The sequence below is a fragment of the Dryobates pubescens genome, chromosome 22 (genome assembly GCF_014839835.1).
Source record: "Dryobates pubescens isolate bDryPub1 chromosome 22, bDryPub1.pri, whole genome shotgun sequence".
NCBI lineage: Eukaryota > Metazoa > Chordata > Aves > Piciformes > Picidae > Dryobates > Dryobates pubescens.
Window position 1 is genome coordinate 17,320,550 of NC_071633.1, and position 23,407 is coordinate 17,343,956.

At 58.0% G+C, this 23,407-nt stretch overlaps 1 protein-coding gene across 1 annotated transcript; it reads left to right on the plus strand.

The window, feature by feature from the left end:
* The first annotated feature begins 6,568 nt into the window (after positions 1-6,568).
* CTSD (cathepsin D) lies at positions 6,569-22,972 on the plus strand. Its single transcript, XM_054171831.1, has 9 exons — positions 6,569-6,753; positions 7,623-7,779; positions 10,165-10,288; positions 11,965-12,083; positions 16,203-16,402; positions 18,540-18,662; positions 20,389-20,533; positions 21,429-21,527; positions 22,520-22,972. The coding sequence occupies exons 1-9, from the start codon at positions 6,677-6,679 to the stop codon at positions 22,679-22,681; spliced, it is 1,206 nt and encodes a 401-aa protein (XP_054027806.1). The 5' UTR covers positions 6,569-6,676; the 3' UTR covers positions 22,682-22,972.
* The last annotated feature ends 435 nt before the right edge of the window (positions 22,973-23,407 follow it).

Consider the following 23,407-nt stretch of genomic DNA (forward strand, 5'->3'; position numbering starts at 1 on the left):
CTTTTCCAACCAAACCAGTTCTATTGGTCTATGATTTTATTGACTCCTGGCTGCAGCAGGAGAAGATGCTGGAGGCTCCAGGACCCAGGCACAGATGAAATGTCTGCCAAGGATGCTCCTGCACCTCCCTCCACTCATAACCTTCGAGTGTCTTTGGCTGCAAGCATGGAGCAAAGCATCTTCACATTTTTTGACCCTAACTCTAAGCCACCCTGGTGGCAGAGCTCCTTAAGAAACACTCAGGGGTTTGCAGGCAGAGAGCCTGAGATGCCAAGTTCCACCCTGCAAACAATTATTAACAGAGTGTTCTGCTTGCAGAAGCTGAGAGAAAGGGTGTGCAAAGTCACAGCTTCTGTTTGCCAAAGTGCTTAAGTGTGGGTTCAAGAGCTTAGCCCTGGGCAGGCACGTTGGAAAACGCTGGCTGCAGTGACAAGTGAAGCTGGGGCTTAGGAGAAAGGTGACAATAAATAGGTAGAAATTAAGAGCCTTTATGAGCACACTCATCCAGCAGCTACTGCCCCAGGAGGTTGGGACTGATTCACCACATCACCAGTGGAAGCTGGCTGGTTGCTCCCACACCAAAGAGCCACGTTGCAATGTTAAGGTGACCCTTGGATCACCATGAGGTGTTGACCCTCGTCTGTCGGAGCCCACCCTCCTGCCAGGACCAGAAGGTTCAAGTGCTTTGGTGCTCTGTCACATGGAGGAGAGAGGTAATTGCATAATAAACCATGGTCTTCTTGGGGCAACTTCAGCTGGAAATTAGAGGACATCATTAGATGACAGGTAGTGCTGGCAAAGAAAGGAGACGGGGTGGTGTGCTCGGATGTGGCTGGAGGCACATCTCTGCGTGCTGCATGGAAACCCCCCCAGCCAGTCGATACCACCCTGCCCCGAGCCGGCATCTCACAGCCCTGGGGACCTCAGCCGGGGATTGCTCAAGGTGGGGGATGAGGTGAATCGGGTCCTAGTGCTCCCCATCACATCCTGGCGTGGGAGGCGATGAATCGGTGCCACGGCTGCCGCTTACCACCCCCACCCCCCCCATCCCGTCAGCCGCCGGTGACGCTGCGCTGCTGCCAGCCGCTGCCGGGGTTGTTGTCGCCCGTCCCCAGCAGTTTCAGCTGCAAAATAACCGGGGTGAGGCAAACAACACGGGATCCCTGCCCCGAGGAGCGGCCGGGGCCGGCGGCCGGGGTGAGGCAGGTCCCCTCCTCTCCCAGGCGGGGGCCAGGCGTGTCCCCAGCGGCGGGGGAGGACGGGCTGGGGGATGCGGAAGGATGTCCGATGTCGAGCGGGGTCAGGTGTGGGCAGGTGATACGGGGGTGGCACGGATCTGGGCAGGGCCACGGAATGCGTGGGACATGGGGACAGGTGATGCCAGGCTTGGCAGCCGCCCAGCAAGGCAAGGTGGGGGATGAGTAAACCCTAGAGAAGACTCTGGGGCAGATCACAAGCTCAAAGGACCACAAGCATTTTGCTGCCTAAAGCCTTGTTTGGTTTATAAATAGCATGGGCAAGGCTGGAAGAGCAGGATCTGATGGAGGAGGCCCACTGGTGTGAAAACAACCCAGGATCTGATGGAGGAGGCCCACTGGTGTGAAAACAACCCAGGATCTGATAGGGAAAGCCCACTGGTGTGAAAACAACCCATGCTCAGGGCTTCTGCCCATTGTGGCGCCCAGCCATGCCACCCAGCCACCAGCAAGCCAGCGGGCTCAGGGTCTGCGGTGTGAGAGGCACCAAAAGAACAATTACTACCCAGCCTAAGCCTTTTGCAACTCCATTTAGTGTCTCCCCAAGGTCACAGCAGCCCATGCCAGCAGCAAAAAAGTTGTTTAAGGAGGGTGCAGGCCAACACTGCCTCCAAACCAGCCTCAGCCAGCCGGCACTGAAGGGCCAGGGATTGCCACTGCCCGTGACGCCCAGGACATCTCCCCCAGTGCCTGTGGCAGCCAGAGCCTGGATGGGTTCTCTTGGCCCTGGCTAGTGCAACTCTTCTCCTGGGTTTCCCATCAGCCAGAGCTGATCCTGAAGCACCTTGAGGTTTGCTTTTGCAGGTGTCACCCTGAGAAAGGGTGTGATGGGGACATGACGGTGCCGCTGGAAAACGCACCCTCATGCTGCGAGCCCTTCGCCGGCGTAGGAAACGGCAGCGGCAGTGGGCGAGGGCCTGGCACCGCGCCGGGAAAAAGTTACCACTGCCTTGCTTGGGGGCTCAGGGCTGGTGAATCAGGCTCTGGTAATTAGCTGCATCCAGCAGCTTCCAGCAGCTTCACACCAGCACCGGGACCTCAGGTTGGAGCTGGGGTGTCTGCAAGCCCGGGCTTGTAAGCCTGTAGGCTCAGCTCAGTTCAGACCGAGGAACAGTTTTCCTTTGTCCTTCAGCAACCAGCTGCAAAGTTCCCTTTATTTTTTCTTTTCCTCCCTGAATTTGAAGATGTTTGTCCTCTAGAAACCACCCCCCCACCCACAGCTTTGCATTTGGCACCTCTCAGCCAAAACCAAAAAAACCAATTAGTGTTTTTGAACCAAAGCTTTCCTGGCCCTTTGGGTTGCTGCTGCAGGCTTTGGAAGGAATTGGCTACCACTGTGACAATAAATAACGAAAGAGAAAGGGAAATGCACAGATAAATAGATAAATAAGAGCACTGGGGAAAGGGCAGAGGCAAATGCATGACCAGATGTAAGGAGAAAGAATCTGCCATAGCATCCCTACCAGAGTGCTGGCTGCAGATGGGGCAGACCCTAAAGAAAGCCCTCCAAAAAGATAAAGAGTTTGAAACTAAGCAGCATCAGGTCCTTGGCCAGGCTGCAAAGGGCAGGTGGGACAGCCCAGTGTCACCAGTGGAGGGGACCCCAGTCTCCCAGGGCTGGGGGTGCTCCTCCCTATGGGAGCTGCCAGAGCTGAGTCACTCGATCCCGCCTTGGGAATCCTTGGGACGGAGGTTGCGAAAGTGTGGCCCCGCTCCCAGGGGTGCCTCACCCCACGCCCACGGCCCTGGCTGCTGGGGACAGGGTGCTCCTGCTCACCTCCACCTGGAGTTGGGAGGATGAGTGGGACAGGGAGACAAGCCAGCAAGGAAAGGGGTTCGTCCACCATACCCAAAATAGGAGCAAGGAGGGACAGGTCCCTTGGCCATCTCTGCCTGCACCAGGTGCCTCAGTCATGGCACTCTGGGTCTTGCTCCACAAACAGGAGGAAAGGTGTAAAATACCCAAGGCCAGGCTCATGCCAGGCTGTCTTTTGAAGATACTCTATGCAGCTCTTACCACCCCAACCTAGAAATACCCAGAGAAGCTCCCAGCTCCCCATTAAACATCTCTGCTCATGCCAGGCTCTTGCCAGAATCTTTTGAGATAACCCATGCAGTTCTCACCATCCCAGCCTATAAGCACCCAGACAAGCTCCCACTTAAACATCCCAGCTGCACCCCTCAAGGCCTTGTCATCAGGGCAAACATCCCAGAGAGGTGCTGAGGGAGCCCAGATCCTGGGTCTGTGCTTGGTCCTCCCCTGCACACAGCGGTCTTGGCTCTAAGACCAGCAGTGCCAAGGGCTGGAGCTGGATTAAGCACTCTGGAGCTAATCCCCCCGTGATCACCCATGCTGTGAGCACCCAGCAGAGGATCAGCATCACAACATTCCCCACAACAGCCCCACCTTCCCTTTTTCCCACTGGGAAGTGCCTGGGCTCACCAGTGCAATGGACATGTAACTTGCTTAGAGAATCACAGAACAACAGGGGTTGAAAGGGACCTCTGGATGATCAACCCCCATTGTTCTGTGATCCAGTTCAACCCCCCTGCCAAAGCAGGTTCACCTAGAGCAGGCTGCACAGGATGGCATCCAGGCAGGTTTTGAATTACTCCAGAGATGGAGACTCCACCACCTCTCTGTGCAGCCTGTTTTCAGTGCTCCACCACCCTCAAAGAAATTCCTCCTCGCGTTTTTGTTGAACTTTCTGTGTTCAAGTGCGTTCAAGAAGCACATCTAAACGCAGCAACCTTTTCACATCGGTGTGAGAGCAGCTCTGGGTGCAGACACAAGCCTTGCCACCACCAATCCCAGGCAAAGGCTCATTCCTAACAGCTTTGCTAGCAGCAAAGCCTGCCCTTAATCCCTTGGAATTAAATGAATAAATGAATAAACAAGCATCCCCAGGATGGGACTGGACTGCTTGACCCAGCTGGAGGACTTTGCTCTGCACTGTGTGATGGTAGGAGGCCAGCACGGTGTGCTGTGCCCTCCAGCCCATCCCTGCACACCAAAGCCCCTTCCCCAGTCACGGGATGCTGGGAGACGCTGGCCAGACTGGAAACGCTTGCAGAGGAGCTGCTCTATGTGCCCCAGCCCTGGGGCCAGGTGTATCTTACCTGGCTTGCTATGGTTTTCCCACCACTTCAAAGAGGAGGGAGGATGGTTGATACCGCTCCAGCTTCACCACGGGAGCTGGGAGAGCCTGGAAGGGTGGAGGGGAGCTGAGGGCCTGGCGTCAGGACTACCCTTTTTGTCTGCAAAGAGCATTTGCAAAGGGGTTTAGAGCCCTTGGGGAGGGTAGGTTTGTTTGGATGGGACCGTGGTTGGATTAGCTAATGTCTGTCCTGCTCCTGCCCACAGGCATTCAGCACCAGAGCTGCCAGTACCTACGAGGACAAGAGGAGGATACCCCCAGGCTGGAGCCAAAGGAGGATACCCCCGAGCTGGAGCCCGTGGCAGCAGCAATGCTTCTGGGATCGGGCTCTAGATGCTGTGAGGACCTAGCACTCCTTGGCCCCTTGCCCGTAAAGAGCTGCACAGGGGTTTGCTGAGTCATGCAGCGCCGCGGGGCCGGGAGCACGAAGGGTTTTGCTGACTCAGGGTCAGTGGCACTCGCCTTGACCGCAGAGCCGCGGGGCAGGAGGGAAGCAGGGGCTGGCTGAAATAACGGCACCCAGCAGGCTCGGCCAGCACCTCCAGCCGGGGAAACCTCATCCCAATGGGCCTCGTGTCCCACGGGGAGGCAGAGGCTTCCCAATAGGCTTGGCTTAACCAGGACACTGCAATTTGGAGAGCTCCTGGAACGCGAGGCAGTCCGGAGCAGAAGTAATCCCTGCAACACCTGGTGCAGACCACAGTCTGGGGGGCAGCAGGGTGCTGTGTGAGGCCATGGGAGGATGGAAGAAGCTCAGGGAAGGAGGACGGTGATGAGATAGCACAAGCAAGGTGCCAGCACCATGACCCAGCAATTTTCCAGGAGTCACATGAACATGAAGGAAGTGGATTAGGGACAAGAACTCTACCGTGAAGACGAGGGACCCACATTCCAGCACTGCCCAGCCCATCCCATGGGCTGCTGCTCTCTTGTCCCCAAGGCTGGGCACAAGCAGAAGCAGGAAACAAACACCCCTGGCCCTCAGGAATCGGAAGGGGAAGTGTCTGCAAATCTGATTATTTTTTTTCCCCCCAGCTGGTCTTGTGACTCTCTAAGAGCTTGGTCAGGGCAAACTGGACAGAGATTAGCCCCATCCACTGCCTCCTAAACTGGAGGGGTGGCACCTTTGAGCCCTGCTGTGCAACCCTGGGAGATGGCAAAGACTCTGTCCCAGTGCTTCCCAGTACCCTTTTTTTGGGGGGGGAGGGCGGCATCAGGGTCTGCTGGTGGCCAGTGCCACCCTGGGCTCTGCCTGGCACCAGCATCATCCTCAATGACTCTAGGTGGCCTGGTACCTCCCTGATGGCATTTTGAGGGGGGGAACACACATCTTGGTACCCTCCCAAACAAGAGGCGGGTCAGGATAGAATCACAGAATTGTTATGGCTGGAAGGGACCTCAAGGCTCAGCCAGTTCCAAGTCCCCTGCCATGGCCAGGGACACCTCACACTGCAGCAGGTTGCTCACAGCCACATCCAGCCTGGCTGCAAACACCTCCAGGGATGAGGCTTCCACCACCTCCCTGGGCAACCTGTGCCGGGCTCTCACCACCCTCATGGGGAAAAGCTTATATGCCCATCTCCCTCCAAACCTCCCAGCCCAGGGGGATGAGTGCTGCCATCCGGGGGTGTCCCGGTCCCGGGGAGAAGCAGCATGGCACTGGGTGGGGGGCAGGCTGCAAAATGACCCTGGTTACACTGCGGGTGGGGGACTGGGGGCCGCGGCCGAGCCCCACTGTGCCAAGGCATCTCCCTCCCAACCTCCTCAGAGAGGAGGAGGTGGGGGCTAAAAAAAGCACCGAAAAACCGGGACAGAAACCCCAAAAACCCAGGAGAAAAAGGAAGTTTAACGCGAGGCCGGCGGCGGGGGGGGTCAGGCTCCTCGTGATGCCATTCAGGCTGTTTATTCCCCTTCTCCCGGAGGCTGAGTCACGGGCACGGGCGCCGGGGGGGGGTCGGGACCGGGCAGGAGGCGAAACGGCGGCGGGGGGAGCCGGGGAGGGGAGCCGGGGAGGGGGCGGGACGGAGCGGGGCGCGGGGCGGGGAGCGAGGCGGTGGCAACAGAGCGGCGGCAACAGAGCGGCACCCCCTCGCCCAGCCCCCGCCCCGCTCCGCCCTGCCTGCCTCCCGTGACGCCGCCGGTGGCAATTTTAGCCCGTCAGCTGACCGCGGAGAGCCCGGAGAGGGGCCCCCGCGCCTACAAAAAGCGGGCAGCAGCCGCCGGACAGGGACCCTCCGGCCTCCCTCCCCTCCCGACACCGCCATGGCGCCCCGCGGCCTCCTCCTCCTCTTCCCGCTGCTGCTCCTCGCCTCCACCGGGCCCTGCGCGGCCCTCATCAGGTGAGCCGCGGCCCTCCGGGCGGGGGGAGTCCTGAGGGGCTGGCTGAGCGCCCCCCGGGGGTGGGGAGGGGGTCTCACACACACGGGACAGGCCCCCCCGGTGCGGACGCCGTGTTGCGGGCGCGTCCCGCAGCCGCCTCCCGCAGCCGCCTCCCCGCCCGAGGGCTGCTCCCGGGCACGGCCTGCGCCGCCGCCGCCGGCCGCGAAGGGCTGTGGGTGCCAAGCCAGGTGTGCGCCCCCCGCCTCCAAAGGCCGCCCCGGGGGGGTATTGCGGCCCTTGAGGCTGGTGCTGGTGCTGAGCAGAGCCCGGGGTGGCGGGGCGCACGGGCCAGGGGCAGACCCTGCGGTGTGTTGTTCCTACCGCCCTTGCCCTCCAAAATGCAGGGCGGGGTGTTGGGGAGCACGGGATGGGGTCTTGAAGCAGAGGGACAGACCCTCCCCGATGACAGGGGGAGGGTCAGGGCTGGGTGTGTGCCCTGTCCCCAGGGCTGGGTGATAGGTTGGGCTGGATGATCTTGGAGGACTCTTCCAACCTGCTTGGTTCTATGATCCCACCACACTCCACCAGGTGGAAGTTCAGGCCCATGGAGAGGGCTCACCAAGGCTTCCCATATTCCCAAGGACCTTAGGAGCCACCTCCCCTCCTCCCCCTCCCAAACCCCCCCTTTCCATTCTCCAGCTTTGGGAAAAGCACCAAGTGTGGCGTGCAGAGGGGGATCCAGCACAGGGTGCTGGTGGGAGCCCAGCCCCCATCCTCCCATGCTGGCAGGGGCCCTGGCTTTGGTGGAGCTGTGCAGCCCCCTTCCCTGAGAGAACCCCCCCTGTGCACAGCCCCCATTAACAGGTGGGTGTTCCCCCCAATCCTGCAGGATCCCCCTGACCAAGTTCCCCTCCATGCGGCGAGTCCTGACTGAAGTGGGCAGCGAGATCCCAGACATGAACGCCCTCACCCAGCTCCTCAAGTTCAAGTATGGCTTTGCTGATGTGGCTGAGCCCACCCCAGAAATCCTGAAGAACTACATGGATGTGAGTAACGTCCCCCCTTCCCCTATGGCCAGTCCCCTCCCACTGCTCTGGACCCCAGGACAATACCGGCTGGACAGCGTGACAGTTTGGGGGGTACCCATCCCAGGGGTGGGGTGGGCCATGCCAGCTTCACCATCCCATCACAGCTGGGAAGGTGAAGGAAGGTGAAAGAGGGAGAGATGTTGGTCCTGTAGGAGAGATTTGTGCACTCCAATGGCTTGGTGGGTGGCTGCTGAAAGTTGTTTCCCATCATTGCTAAACTCAAAATACTAATGCTAATAATTACCATAGTACACAACCCACTGCCATCTGAGCAGGAGCTTTGCAACTTCTGTGACCTCTTTTCTTTCCCCTTCATCACTAATTAGCAGTCATAAATAGGGGCCTGCTTGCTTGTGGTCCTTTCTAAGTAGCTTCTGGCCCGTTTAGGCTCCACTTTCTGCAGTATGGGGCACAAAATCATCACCTTCCACTCCTTGGCCTGTTGGGATGTGAGGAGTGAGCACAGGGCAGAGGGAGAAAGCTTAGACTGGGCACTGGCTTGCTGTGGGACTGGGGATGCAGGACCCTTTGTCTTGCTGCACTTACCATAGTCTCACAGAATGGTTTGGGCTGGAAGGGACCTTCAAGACCATCTAGTTCTCAAGACCATCTCTCTGCCATGGGCAGGGACTCCTCCTACTAGATCAGGTTGCTCAAGGCCCCATCCAGCCTTCCATCTTCTGCCAAGCCTTGGGAAGGGCCACCCTGCATCTCCACCTCCGTGGCAGCTCGGGGAGCAAAGGGACAGTGGAAGAAGGCAGATGACAGGATGTGAGGTTTGCCCTTTCCCAGCTGCCAGGCACACCTGGGGTTTCCTCTTTGCGGGTTCTCCACCCGGTCCCCCGCTGGCTCTGGCCGGGGTGGGATGTGCTCAGTGCCGGCTGGCGGCATAAAGCCGGCGCTGGGTACTCGGGTGTTTATTTGGGGGGTTGCCCCCTGCTCCCCTTCCCCCAGGAGCTCTTGTCACCCTGCCAGGGCTGTGCTGGGAAGGGCCAACGGTGTTTTAATGGTTGGTGGTAGTGGTGGTTGCGCCATGGGGTTGTCGTCTGTGACCCACCGCAGCTGGGGACAGCGCTTGCAAGAGCTCTGCTCCTGTGTCACAGGGGAACCAGCCCAACCTGCTGGGGGAGATAAGGAACCGTTGGGTCCCTCCTGGCCCAGCCCAAAACGCTCTTGCTGCCAGAGGAGCTCTTGGGATGCAAGACACAAACCTCCCCTAGACCGCCTTGTATGGTCCCCACCAGCCCCTGGTGCCCCTCGTGGGTCTGTGTGTGTGATGTGTGCAGGGGAGGAGGTTAATTTTCAAGCCCCAGCAGTAATTACGGAAGCACTGGAAGCAAGTTGCTGCCTCCCCACTGTGGGTAATTGCAGTGGATTATTAATTGCTGGATGAGCAACCCTTGCAAACTAAGCACACAGGAGGTGAGCAGGGTGGATAATCCTATTTTCTGCCCCCCACCTTAAGCAGACTGGGAGGGTTGGAAAGGCCACGGGCTGACTTCCCTGATCCATCTGATTGCCAAGCACCTTATGGCTTTCTGCCCCTTTGGGAGGACTGGGGAAAATGGGTCTGTCCAGAACCTGTTGAGCATTCCTCATTCATCTTCTGCCCTCCAGACAGAGGTTTCTCAGGTTTCTTCCAATAGAAATGCTCTTGCAGGGCAGAGAGATATCCATTGGGCTCCTGCAGGACAGGGGTTTCTCCCAGCTCTCACCTCACCAGTCTGCAGCCCTCTTTGGCAGTGCCTGTTGATGCCCTTTTCTCCCTTCAGCTCTTCTAAAGCCTTCTGATGCCCATTTATCTGAGCATTTGTTTCTTCCTCCCCACCCCAGGGGCTCCCCAGCACACCCCAGAAGCCCCAGCAACTGCCCCACGTGCTGCAGGCAGAGCTGCTGCTGCCTGCACCCTCCAGCTCCTCTGCAAACCCGCCAGCAAAGCACCTTCCCAGCCGCTCTCAGCTTTTCAATAATGCAGGTGTTTTGCTTGGCTTCCTCCCACCTTTTGGGTTTTTTTTTTCCCTCCCTTTCTTCTTTTCCTCTTCCCTATAGTGAATGACATGCCAGCCTGCAGACCTGCTCCACTTCTCCCCTGCCCCAGCAGTCCTCCCCGGCGAGCACCCAGCCCCCTTCCCCTCCTGGATTTGTCCTTCTCACACCCGCCGTGCTGCGGTGTGAGCACCAGAGAGGAGCCTCCCTGCCAGAGAAGGGAGGCTGGGAGCCCATCAGCACCAAAACTGGGGAGGGCAGTGTCTAGAGGGGAAGCTACTCCCTTTTTAAATCCCAAGGGATGCTTTGGACCTCGGTCCCTGCCTCTGCTCACGGCTCCCTTCTCCTCCTTTGCAGGCCCAGTATTACGGCGAGATCGGCATCGGAACCCCCCCGCAGAAGTTCACTGTGGTCTTTGACACTGGCTCTTCCAACCTCTGGGTGCCATCTGTGCACTGTCACCTGCTGGACATCGCCTGCTGTAAGTGTCACCTATTCCAGCTGTTGCTCAACAGCTGCTCCTCCCCTGCCAAATGCAAATCCTGGCATTGCAAGAGGAGAAACTGAGGCAGCAGCACGGAAGGGCTTGCCAGAGGCTGCTGGGCTCCTTAGGGCCAGCGCTGGAAATAGAATCCCAGCCTCCCCCATCCATCCATCCTTCATTCCTCCCTTCCTGTTTGTTGGGTATTTTTGCCTCCTCCATGTCACCTCCACCCAGCCTCAAACCTTGCCCAGCAGCCTCAGGCCTGCAGCTGGGGAGCAGCATCAGCGGTGGGGATGTTTCTCCCCAGGCGACAGCCCCGGCGCCGCTGTTGCCCCATTGCGTAAGGGCAGGGGAAGGAAGGTGGGGGAAAAAGGGAATTCCACCTCTTGCCAGATCTGATAGAAACTGTCCTAGTTTCTGCTTTATTGCTGCATGGAGCATGTGCCTGCATGCTGGTGGATTTATAATTAACAAAAGCCAGGTAGGCAAGGCGAGAGGAGAGCGGCGGAGGCACTGCGAGTTTGCTTTGCTCTCTGGCTTTTCCTAGGCAGTGAACTTCCACCACAGTTGAAGGTGGCAAACCCAGCCATGGCAAAATGCCACTGGAAAGCCACCAGGTGTGCTGCTTTGAGCAGAGGAACCTGTGGAGCCAACAAATGCAATCAGGAAAGGTGGCCCAACGGTGCTCAGTGTGGGGAGGGAGGAAAGCTGGATGCTTGTGCACCCTGTAGTGCCCAGAGAGCAGATGAACCTGCTGGTGGTGTGTGTGAAATGAGGTTTAGGAGGCTGGGAGGGTGGTGAGGACCGGCTCTGGTGTGTCTTGGGGGTTCCAGATCTGCAGCAGGGAGCTGGTTTCTCAAGGCAGTGGCATGGGAGGTGCTGAGATCAAAGGGCTTGTCTTGAGTATGCAATGAGCCTCACCTCCTGCCCGACTGGGATCCAGACAGCCCAGATGGGGAAGTCCCAGCGCATTGTGTCGGTTTCCACAGGCCTTTGTTCTCAGCACTCTCTGCCCTGCTAGCCCAGCAGCAGTGGAGCTGGACTGGCTGAGCTCACTGCACACCACTGCCCAACTCGTGACTTGGGAGGAATCTGCAGAGGAGGAATCTGCTGGGCCACAGAGCCAGGGATATCTTACAGCTCACAGCCCTTCCAAGGGGAAAAGCAGCTCAGAAGGGGAAAGCCCTTCTCTTGCAAGTAAAAATATAATGAGCCCTTTCTGTGCAGGAAGAATGACTGTGTACAGCAAAAACCACCCCCCAAGCCCCCAGTTGCAGCTAGTTTCAGCCACAGAAACAGCTAACTCCATCCAGTAAAAATGTTTGTGCCCAGAGCAGGTATTTCAGGCCACCCTGAGTCTCTGTGGCACAGGGGTGGGGGCACATTTAGCTCTGCTGTCTTAACACACCCTGACACACCAGCCACTTAGCCTCTGGGCTTTTAATCCCTGGTGGCCAAATCAGATTTAACAGCCAAATTGGATCTGCCCACCTGATTCCCCAGACGTTGGAAATGCTTTGTTGAGCACTTTGGGCCTGGCAAGGGCTGGGTCCAGGCCCATCTTCACGTGGCTGAGTGTTTGCTGGGGGGTGTGGAGTTGGGTCTTGGGGAGCCCTAGGCTCCAAGGAGCACTGATGATGTGTGTCCCTCTGTGTCCCCTGCCCTGGCTGCAGTGCTGCACCACAAGTATGATGGCTCTAAGTCCAGCACCTACGTGGAGAACGGCACCGAGTTTGCCATCCACTACGGGACAGGAAGCCTCTCTGGGTACCTCAGCCAGGACACTGTCACGGTGAGTAGTAGCTGTCCCTGCCTGGGGCTGCCCTGGAGCAGGCTGCTCAAAGCCATTGCATTGCAACCAGCCTCCCTTCTTGAGTGTCCTCTGTTTCCAAGTGCTTTGAAATGAGGTGGTGAGGAGTGAGGAGGCAGGCAGAGAAGTGGGGAGGTATTAATCAGCAGGACCACACACGTGGTGCCCTCCAAACACAGTCTTTGGCCAACCCTTTTCCTTCTGATCCTGGAAACTGCCCAGCCCAGGAGCATAGCAGCACCAAGGCTTGCAGGTGGTGCCCAGCTTGTGGCTGGCCACTATCCACGTGGGCAGCTGCCCAAACGCTGGGCTCTTCGTTGCCCCATTCTGCTCTGGTGTCAAGAACTGGATCAAACCTGGAACAAAGCAGGAGCTGGAGGCAAAGCAGAAGTTTGGAATAAGCACAGACACTCCCACCCCACCCCCCCCAAATCTGCAGGTTTATGTGTTGGGTTCAGCTGGAAGGTATTGACCCTTCCCTGGAGATGTTCGAGGCCAGACTGGATAAGGCCTTGGGCAGCCAAGCCTAGTTGAGAGGTGGCCCTGCATGTGGCAGAGGGGTTGGAGTGGCTGATGTCTGAGGTCCCTTCCAACCTAGGCCATTCCATGATTCTATAATTTACCAGTTTCATCAGGATCAAAACAAAATTATCCAGGAGGAACCCAAGCAGGGAAATTTCAGGCCTGGGAGCACCAGCCAGAGGTACCTACAGCTGAGGCTGCAGTCAGGACCATCTTTAGGGGGGAGGTGACTCAGTGAATGGCAAACATCAGAGCACACAAGGCTGTGGGAGAGCACCCCAGGAGCTGCCAGCAGCTTTGCACCTCTGGTTTTGCTCTCTTTCTCCTGCAGCCCACCAAGCTGGGTGACTGTTTCGGTTTCACTGTGCAGTTGATTTCCTCCATCCCTGCCTTCAGAATGCCCTGCCACAAAAAGGGCTGCATGTCTGAGCCTCCCCATGGCTCCTGCCAGCTGAAGGCACCTTGGCTGTAGCATGAAGGGATGAGGTTTGCAGAAGGCAGACAGAGCAGGCAGAGGCATGTGTGCTCATCCCAGCAGAGGAGCAGGGCAGCCAGGCAAACGGCAGACTTCGTTGTGCTGTGAGAGTGGGGGCTGGGTGAGGCCCTTTCTGGCTTGGAGCCAGGGGCTGAAGTGAGTCAGAGAGAGGATTGCAGCTTTTTCTTGGTGGATGTGGTGGGGCTTTTTTTGTTTGCTTGTCATTATCACCCAAATGCCTGCTTGCTAATTAGCTCTCCACTTCCCAAAGGCTCAGAGGAAGGATTTGGTGCCTGAGCTGGTTTGGGAAGTGGGGATGGCTTTTGGCAGGCAGAACAGCTTGGAGCATTTGGTTTCTGTCTGGGCAGAAGCAAGAAAAACCTTCCATGTGTGGAGCCTGAGCAGTGGCATGCTCCCAGGACACAGCTGCAGGGGCGACTCAGACCTTCAGCTTGGACAGCAAGATGCTTCCTCTGGCGTGCAGCATGCCATAGGCAAGCTCCCAGGCTGGAAATCCAGACATTGAAACAGCCTTCAGGGCAACCCCCTCAGCTCCAGCCGCCCCGATGGGTGGAAGCAACCCCAGCAGCCTGTGTAGCACTGACATGAGACCAAAAGGTGCTGCCTGGAAGGTGGTCCAGAGTCCCTTAGCCCTAAATTGAGCTCATGTTGAACATCCTCCCTCCTTCCCTGGAGGGATGATGCCCTGTAGCTCTCTGAAGAGCAGTAGATTTAGCCAGCTCTCTGCTGCTGGAGCATCTCATCCTATTATTGCAGCCCAACCTTCAGATGTCCTTCAAGGACAGCAGAGGAAACATTGCTGACTGTGGGGCACAAGATCTCTCCCAGGGCTGCAGTGTGGATAGGCCTCTTCTCACCTGTCCCTTGTGCCTCTGCAGTGGGGAGCCCCACTCCAGCATGGTGCCAAGCTGTGCCACCTTGGCTGTCACCTCTAGTCCACCTTCACCTGGTGCTTGCCTGCTTGGCTGAGACCACTAACAAGGAATGGAATGGAATGGAATGGAATGGAATGGAATGAACCAGGAGGCTGAGTGAGCTGCAGGGTGCCAGCACCTGCCTGCAGAGCTCTGTAGGGAGGCCACCACATACCCAGGTGCTGGTGATGATTCATGGTGAGGGACAGAGATAAAGGACTGTGCTGAGTTTGGGGCCCCTCACTACAAGAAGGCCATTGAAGTGCTGGAGCAGGTCCAGAGAAGGCCAACAAAGCTGGGGAAGGGTTTGGAGAACAGGGCTGGTGAGGAGTGGCTGAGGGAGCTGAGCAAAGGGAGGCTGAGGGGAGACCTCATTGCTCCCTACAACTCCCTGAAAGGAGGTTGGAGCCAAGTGGGTGTCAGTCTCTTCTCTCTAATATGAGGTGATAGGACAAGAGGAAATGACCTGAAATTGTGCCAGGGGAGGCTTAGGTTGGATACTAAGGAACAGTTTTCCTGCAAGAGTGGTCAGGGATTGGGATGTGCTGCCCAGGGAGGTGGTGGAGTCCCCAGCCCTGCAGGTGTTCTGTATGGGCATGGCACTTTGGGGCAGGATTGAATGGCCATGGTGGTGTGGGGTTGATGGTTGGACTCAAAGGTCTTTTCCAACCAAAACAATTCTGTTACTCTATCAGAATCTGTCCCTCAGTGCCAGAGCTCAGCTGGGGCTGCTCTTGTGCTCCAGGCTGTGCTGAGACCCCACTCCCGGGCAGGGAATCTCGGCCTGCAGGCCCCGGGCAGCGTTCTGACGAAGCAGGTGCCAGTTCTGCCAGGTGCTGGCAGTCTGCATTTCAGTGTTCTGCTGTTCAGTGGAGGCTCTGCTGCAGGCCCTGCAGTGGGGCCAAGCAGTGGGACCTCTGCAGGCCTGTGGCAGGCAGCTGGGGTGCCCCTTGCCACGTGCCGGCGAGCGGGTGCCGTGCCCAAGCTCTGCGGCCCCACATCCTGCCCTGTGGCTTTCAGCTGTAGCAAGGCTCCAGTGCCCTTTCCTGGCACAAGCCTCCCACACCATTAAAGCCAGCACCTCCCCTCCCCCCCCAGCCCTGCACTGTGAAGCCCTGGGGGGATATTATTAATTATAGGGATCGTTATGTGCCATCAGGTAGGAAGAGGCCAGCTTTTCACTCCGGGGCTGCTGGCTGGGAGGCTGAAACTGTCCCAGCACAGATGCTCCAATTGCCTGTGGTCAGCCAGAAACCTCCTGAGCTGGTAGAGCTAGGGGCCAGCAGCCCTGTCCTGCTCCCTGTCAGCAGAGTTACCCTGCTTTCTGTGATCTCTTGCTTTCTGTGAGCTCCTTCTTCCTGAGGAGCTGCCCTTGGGAAGTGTTTCAGCTTTCCAGCTGGGAATGCCAAGCCTTCTTGTGGCTGGCAAGAGAGGTGACCTTTGCTTTCAGAGCACTCCACTTGCTATTTTTGTGGTTTGGGCTCAGCCTCACTGGGTCTTCTCCCCCCTCCATGGAAGGTCTCTGCAGGCTGGTGGCTCCTGTGGGAGATGCAGCAGCAGCCTGGGGGTGTTGGTGGTGCAGGGGAGATCACAGGGCTCGTTGGCAGGGGTGAGGGATCTGTGCTCCCAGCTGAGGATGGGTGCAGCACTCGAGGGGGTAGGACGTGGAGATGACTTAAAAGATGGTGGGGAAGAGGGTTAAAGGCACAGCACAAGAGCTCTTCAGACTGAGGAAAGGATGAAGCAGGCAACAGGGGAAGGGCTGCAGAGAGGATAAAGTGGTAGAAGGATCTCTGTGCAAAGAGGAGGAGCTGCAGATTGGCCTGGCCAGAGCTAGGATCCGGGAGCTGAAGGAGCTGAGTGAGGTGGGCAAAGAGCACAGGGGGGCTCCTACCCTTAAGGGTGCACTGGGCACTGCAGGGACTCAGGAGATGCCACTGTGCTGCCAGACTGGCCTGTGCCCCTCCACCCCCATCCCAAGGAGAGTGGCAGCAGGGTATCTGGTTTCTGCAGCTGCTGGCAAATGCAAAGGGGAAAGCAGACAGGAGGGTGGCAGCACACCGAGGGGCGTGCTGCAGCCTGTGCTCAATGGCTCCTCTTTCCAGCCTGGTCCCTGGAGCCAGTTTTCTTTACCAGCTGCTTTTCCCTTCCCTCCCCATCTGCCCTCAGCTGGGTAACCTGAAAATCAAGAACCAGATCTTCGGGGAGGCTGTGAAGCAGCCGGGCATCACCTTCATCGCTGCCAAGTTCGATGGCATCCTGGGCATGGCTTTCCCCAGGATCTCCGTGGACAAGGTCACCCCTTTCTTTGATAACATCATGCAGCAGAAGCTGATTGAGAAGAACATCTTCTCCTTCTACCTGAACAGGTAATACAGAGTAGAATGCAGAGCTAACCAGGCTGGCAAAGACCTTTGAGATCATCGAGTCCAACCTTTCGCCCAGCTAAACCATGGCACCGAGTGCCTCGGCCAGTCCCTTTTTAAACACTTCCAGGGGTGGTGACTCCCTGGGCAGCCCGTGGGTTTGATGGCACACCTCTCACTGCAAAGGCAGGCACAGCCCAGCTGGGCATTTCTCTTGTCTCCCAGCTGCACCTCTTGTGTGCTGGTTTACGCCCTGACCAGCCTCGTTGGGAAGATCTCGACCAGATCCCCTTGCTGGAGCAGTCGGCCCCAGAGCTCTTCTGTTTACTGCACTCCTTCTCACTTCAAAGCGGTAGAAATGCAGCTGTTTCACTGATAAAAAGCTGGGTGGATGTGCTGCTGGATTTCTTAACTGCTGGGGAGACAGAGGATGTTTCCAGAGGAAAGAGAAGTAAAAACAAACAGGGCTGTGATCGTGAGCTTGCAGACTGCGAGTGCAGTCCCCACTGGGGCTTGAAGCACAGCCCCAGCCTGCTGCCAAAACCCACAGACCACATGGCCACCACCAGGTCACCCCACCAGCCACCACTAATGACGGGGTTAACATTCCCTCACCTCCCCCCCCCAGAAAATCCTCTTCTGCAGCTCCCAGCACCTTCCCATTCCCTGCTGCTCCTCCCAGGACACCCCAACCACCCTCCTGGCACGCAGCAGGGGGCTCTGAACTACTTCAGCCCAAAAAGCAGCATGCAGGGAGGGCTGCTGCTGGCCCTTGGAGCTCCAGCCCTCCCCCCTCACCATATTTCTTCCCATCTGCTCAGCAGTGAGGTTTTGTCTGAGGGTAACCTTGAGGAGGCTGCTGACTGGCAGAGCACAGATGACCTCATGCTGCATCAGCCAGCCCTGCACAGGGGCTTGGTACAGGCTGCTTACTTGTGGGGTCTTTGTGTCACTGCTCACTTCCCCTTTCCTGCAGCCAGGTTCTCCAGGGGCCTGTGAGAAAGCAGCAAGCAAAAAGCTGCAGGATGCTTAGGCTGGGCCAAAATGTCTCCTATTTCCCCATCTCAGCCTCTCTCACAGTATCATTTCTCCTGGCTGCCCAGGGAGGCTGTGGATGCCTCCTCTCTGGGGGTGTTCAAGGGGTCAGGGTGGATGAATCATAGAATTGTTAGGACTGGAAGGGATCAGCCAGTTCCAACCCCCCTGCCATGGGCAGGGATACCTCACACTACAGCAGGTTGCTCACAGCCACATCCAGCCTGGCCTTAAAATCATCCAGGGGTGAGGCTTCCACCACCTCCCTGGGCAACCTGTGCCAGGCTCTCACCACCCTCATGGGGAACAACTTCTTCCTAACATCCAATCTCAATCTCCCTACTTCTACTTTTGCTCCATTCCCCCAGTCCTGTCATTCCCTGGCACCCTCACAAGTCCCTCCCCAGCTTTCTTGCAGCCCCCTTCAGATCCTGGAAGGCCACAATGAGGTCTCCTCAGAGCCTTCTCTTCTCCAGACTGAACAGCCCCAACTCCCTCAGTCTGTCCTCAGAGCAGAGCAGCTCCAGCCCTCTGCTCCTCCTCATGGCCCTTCTCTGGACACCTTCCAGCACCTCCAGATCCTTCCTGTAATAGAGGCTCCAGAACTGGACACACAGCTCCAGCTGTGGTCTCCCCAGAGCAGGCTAGGGAGGGAGAATCCCCTCCCTGGCCCTGCTGGCTATGCTTGAGGCCTTGAGCAGCTGAGTCTAGCTGAGAGGCATCCCTGCCCATGGCAGGGGAGGTTGGAGTGGATGATCTCTGAGGTCCCTTCCAGCCTAAGCCCTTCTGTGACTACATTGACATGGCACACTGTAAGTGGGGGAGCCACCATCCCAGGAGGTGTTCAGGAAGTGTGTGGACATGGCACTTTGGGGTGTGGTTTAATGGCCATGGGGGTGTTCAGTTGGTTGAACTGGGTGATCTCAGAGGTCTGTTTCCAGCTGAGGCAAGTGTGTGATTGCAAGCCTGCCCCGCTCGCGCTGCGCTTCGCCCCCCGTGCACCCAGCCTGTCTTCTGGGGGTGCATGGAGGGGTGGGGGCTGTGTGTTTCCTCACCCTGCCTCTAATGTTGCTTGGGTTTGGGGATGGTGTGCTTTGTTTTGCAGAGACCCCACAGCTCAGCCTGGTGGTGAGCTGCTCCTGGGAGGGACTGACCCCAAGTACTACAGCGGAGACTTCAGCTGGGTGAACGTCACCCGCAAGGCCTACTGGCAGGTCCACATGGACGCGTGAGTCCCCTCCCCTGCCCTGGGGCTTCCCCTGAGGGAGCTGGGGCTGCTTAGCCTGCAGAAGAGGAGCCTCAGGGGAGACCTTCTTGCTCTCTGCAACTACCTGAAGGGAGGTTTTAGCCAGGTGGAGGTTGGGCTCTTCTCCCAGGCACCAGAAGAAGGGGACACAGGCTCAAGCTGTGCCAGGGGAGGTTTAGGCTGGAGGTGAGGAAGACATTCTTCCCAGCAAGAGAGATTGGCCATTGGAATGTGCTGCCCAGGGAGGTGGTGGAGTCACCATCCCTGGAGGTGTTTAGGAAGAGCCTGGCTGAGGCACTGGATGCAGTGGTTTAATTGATTAGATGGTGCTGGGTGATAGGTTGGACTGGAGGAGCGTCTCCAGCCTGGTTAACTCTGTGAAGCAGAGGATTAAAAGCAGCACGTCCTGCTTGTGGTCAGGGAGAGCCCCAGACATGAAAGCTGGGCTTTGCTGAGCTCTCAGGCAGGCCTGAGCTGCAGAGGAGCAGCTCTGGCAGCAGGAAGGCAGCCCTTGAGTGAAGGGCACGGCGGCAATCAGCAGTGGGAGCAGGGGAGGGGAAGGGAGCAGGGCTGGGCTGGAGCAGGGGAGGGGAGCAGGGCTGGGCTGGAGCAGGGGAGGGGAGGGGAGCAGGGCTGGGCTGGAGCAAGGGAGGGGAGCAGGGCTGGGCTGGAGCAAGGGAGGGGAGCAGGGCTGGGCTGGAGCAGGGGAGGGGAGCAGGGCTAGGCTGGAGCAGGGCAGGGGAGGAGAGCTGCTGGCCAGCCCCTGCCGTCTATTCTCAGCTCTCCCACGTGATGATGGCAACTTGAAAGCAGCCTGTGAGCAGAGTGTGTCCTCTAACTGGGGGTCACTTCCTGCCCCTTGCAGGGTTTGAGTTCTCATTGCCCCCAGCCCTGATGCCTGGGCAGAGCCTGGTAGGGCCTTGGCTGGAAGCTCGGCCTGTCCCTGTGTGTGGAAGCCAGGCAGCCCCTGCCTTGCCTTTTCCATGCACACAAACCCTTCCCCTCTGTGCACACAAACATCCTCTGCCCAGAATCAGGTGATAGGGCAAGAGGAAATGGCCTGAAATTGTGCCAGGGGAGGCTTAGGTTGGAGATTAAGAAAAATGTCTTTGGTGCCAGAGTGGTCAGGGGCTGGAAGAGGCTGCCCAGGGGGGTGGTGGAGTCCCCATGCCTGGAGGTGTTCAGGAAGTGTGGGCATGGCACTGTGGGACATGGGTGAATGGCCATGGTGGTGTGAGGTCAGCAGTTGGACTCAAGGATCTTAAGAGGTCTTTTCCAACCAAAACAGTGCTGTGATTGCCTTGCCCCTCTTGCCTTGCCTGTGTCCCCCCCAGCTGTCACACCACCCCTGTGACCCTTCCCTTTGCACAGCAGCACAGGTCAGAGTCCCTGATGCCCCTCAGCTCACTCCTGAGGCCCATTAGCTGCAGTGCTGCTTCTGGAGTGCAGGCAGGCAGCAGTGCAGGCTCCCTGCAGGAACTCAGCAACACCTGAAGGCAGCCACTCAGGAGCTGGGGGTCTGTGCTCTGAAGTTGGTGCTGCATCAGTATTTGTGAGGCTCTGTCCTTCCTGGGTGTCTGTCACAGCCCTCCCCTGGGTGCTCCATAGAGCCCAGGCTCAGCTGTCTTCAACTCTTTGCCTGCTGCTTCCTGCAGCCTTTACTGGGAGGTGTCTAAAGGTTGTCTTCTGTCTGGGCACCTCTCCTCAGGGTGGATGTTGCCAATGGGCTGACTCTGTGCAAAGGAGGCTGTGAGGCCATTGTGGACACTGGGACCTCCCTCATCACTGGCCCCAGCAAGGAGGTGAAGGAGCTGCAGACAGCCATTGGTGCAAAACCCCTCATCAAAGGCCAGGTGAGGCTGGGCTGGGCAAGTGGGAGTCTGTGGCCATCACAGCATCCATACTGGTGTCCTGCTTGGCACCCAGATGCTTCAAGGGAGCCTGGTCTGCTGCTCCCTCTGTGCCCCTGGAAGAGCCCCTGGCATAGCAGGGACCCTTGCTGTCTTTTGGCCCCAGGTAGTGTTGTGGTCACTTCCCTGTTCATGCTTTCAGAAGAAGGCCCTGACCTTCAGGAGGGTTTGGGGCACCTCTGCCACCCATCTCTGAGGGGCAGAGGGGGGAGTGTGGGTTGCAGCTGAGGACAAGGGTTCAAGTTAACAGGAGTCCAGAGGCACTCCCTGCCAAGCTTTGAACCATCTGAGCTAATCTCACAAGGGCATCTCCCTGAAGTTGTGGAGGAGCAGGGATTATAGGGACCCTCTGGGAGGGATTTTCTGCTCTGAAACCCCTCCCAAACTGGAGCCATGGGCACTTGCAGGGCTTCCTGCAGCATCAGAGGCCTCCTGCTGCAGAGAGCTGACTTAGACCTGCCACCCTCCCTGGGACTCACCGCTGTTAGATTGGCTTTGTCCATTCCTCCCTGGGGGTCCCTCTCTGTCTCTAGGCTGTACTGAGCCTCATCTCCCCCTCCTGGGGGCAGAGGGAAGACCCCCAGCCCTGCTGCATCAGGTGTTGTGCACTGGTGCTCAGCAGAGCCCAAAGCTGCACCCAGCATCCTTTGGCTCCATCCTTAAAGCCCTCTGGCCCCTCAGCTTGCAGCCCTGGGCAGGGAGCAACCTGCCTGCCCTGGCTCAAGCCTCTTCTGCAGCCTGAAATGAGCTGGGTTTGGGGAAAACCATAGCAAAACTGTGAGTGTGCCCAGGAGAGACCAGGGAGCTGCCCCCTAAACCTCTCCTGTTGTTGTTGCAGTATGTGATCCCCTGTGACAAGGTGTCCTCGCTGCCTGTCGTCACACTGACGCTAGGAGGGAAGCCCTACCAGCTCACTGGGGATCAGTATGTCTTCAAGGTATGGCCTGGCAGCCTCTGCCAGCCCCACACTCCTGCCCCCTTCCCCTCTCCACTGCTGGCAGCAGCAGCTGGGACTGAACTCTTGGAAGCTGTGGATCTCGGATCCTGAGGAGGGGAAGCTGGGTTTGGAGTGGTGGGAGGCAGCAGGTTGGGAGTTACCCTTGGAAGCTGTGGATCTCAGATCCTGAGGAGGGGAAGCTCAGGTTGGGAGTGGTGGGAGGCAGCAGGTTGGGAGTTACCCTTGGAAGCTGTGGATCTCAGATCCTGAGGAGGGGAAGCTCAGGTTGGGAGTGGTGGGAGGCAGCAGGTTGGGAGTTACCCTTGGAAGCTGTGGATCTCAGATCCTGAGGAGGGGAAGCTCAGGTTGGGAGTGGTGGGAGGCAGCAGGTTGGGAGTTACCCTTGGAAGCTGTGGATCTCAGACTCCATGGAGGGGAAGCTCAGGTTGGGAGTGGTGGGAGGCAGCAGGTTGGGAGTTACCCTTGGAAGCTGTGGATCTCAGATCCTGAGGAGGGGAAGCTCAGGTTGGGAGTGGTGGGAGGCAGCAGGTTGGGAGTTACCCTTGGAAGCTGTGGATCTCAGACTCCATGGAGGGGAAGCTCAGGTTGGGAGTGGTGGGAGGCAGCAGGTTGGGAGTTACCCTTGGAAACTGTGGATCTCAGACTCTAAGGAGGGGAAGCTCAGGTTGGGAGTGGTGGGAGGCAGCAGGTTGGGAGTTACCCTTGGAAGCTGTGGATCTCAGATCCTGAGGAGGGGAAGCTCAGGTTGGGAGTGGTGGGAGGCAGCAGGTTGGGAGTTACCCTTGGAAGCTGTGGATCTCAGATCCTGAGGAGGGGAAGCTCAGGTTGGGAGTGGTGGGAGGCAGCAGGTTGGGAGTTACCCTTGGAAGCTGCAGACCTGAGCCTGGGAGAGGCTGAAGGTGGTGGTGGATGCTGCTGCTGAGCCTGTGAGGTTGAGGGGGAAGTATTGAAGCTCTCCCTCCTCTGCCCAGGTTTCTGCACAAGGAGAGACCATCTGCCTGAGTGGCTTTTCAGGCCTGGATGTGCCTCCCCCTGGGGGCCCCCTCTGGATCCTGGGGGATGTCTTCATCGGTCCCTACTACACCGTCTTTGACCGCGACAACGACTCTGTCGGCTTTGCCAAGTGTGCCTAAGCGCCCCAGCCCTGCTGCCTCTGCCACACACCCCCCTGCAGGTGGGAGCCAGAGAGACAGATGCCCAGGGTTAGAATCCCAGTGAGTGGAAAACAAAACAAAGCAAACAAACAAAGCAACACACACACACACAAACCCACCCCACCAAGGAAAAGAACTGGAACTCGATTGCAAAGTACCATGGAAAATAGTCCTTAGTACCCTGCTAGCTACCTTTCCCACCCCTGCCCTCTGAGTTAAGTGGTGCTGGGAGGTCTCTAGTTGACAGCTCCAGCTGGGGTAGCCCCTTGCTTTGCTCTTCCAATGTTGGGTTTTTAGGGATGATTCTCAGAGCTGAACAAGACCCTCCCCTGTCTCCCAGCCCCGGACTCCTTCCTGGGGCTGCAGCTGCCTGGAGCCAGCCCCCGGCACCTCTGTTCGTGGCTGCTCTTGGGTTTGGGTTTCTGTGCTGGGGGAGAGGGATGGGGAGGGCTGTCCAACATCTGACCACTTCTTGCTTTTTCACTGCTGCAGTAGGGGAGCAGGAGGCAGGGGAGAGTCTTCATCAGCCCTCCACAGCAGGTTGAGGCAGCAGCCGGTAGGCCGTTTCTCAAGGGGTTTGTGCTGGCTTGGTCCTAGGAGAGCATGTCCTGGGCTGGGACAGGAAGGCATCATGGTAGCAGGCCCCAGGGTTGGGTTTCCAAGCCTGAGGGTTCTGGTGATGTGGTTTTGTGCAGTGATAGCACC

What these genes read in the sequence shown, in the direction of transcription:
- CTSD (XM_054171831.1), top strand. Translation starts at nt 6,677, where the DNA reads ATGGCGCCCCGCGGCCTCCTCCTCCTCTTCCCGCTGCTGCTCCTCGCC. An exon ending in TGGCAGGTCCACATGGACGC is followed by an intron (nt 18,663 to 20,388) that starts GTGAGTCCCCTC and finishes ACCTCTCCTCAG; the next exon opens with GGTGGATGTTGCCAATGGGC. An exon ending in GGGATCAGTATGTCTTCAAG is followed by an intron (nt 21,528 to 22,519) that starts GTATGGCCTGGC and finishes TCCTCTGCCCAG; the next exon opens with GTTTCTGCACAAGGAGAGAC.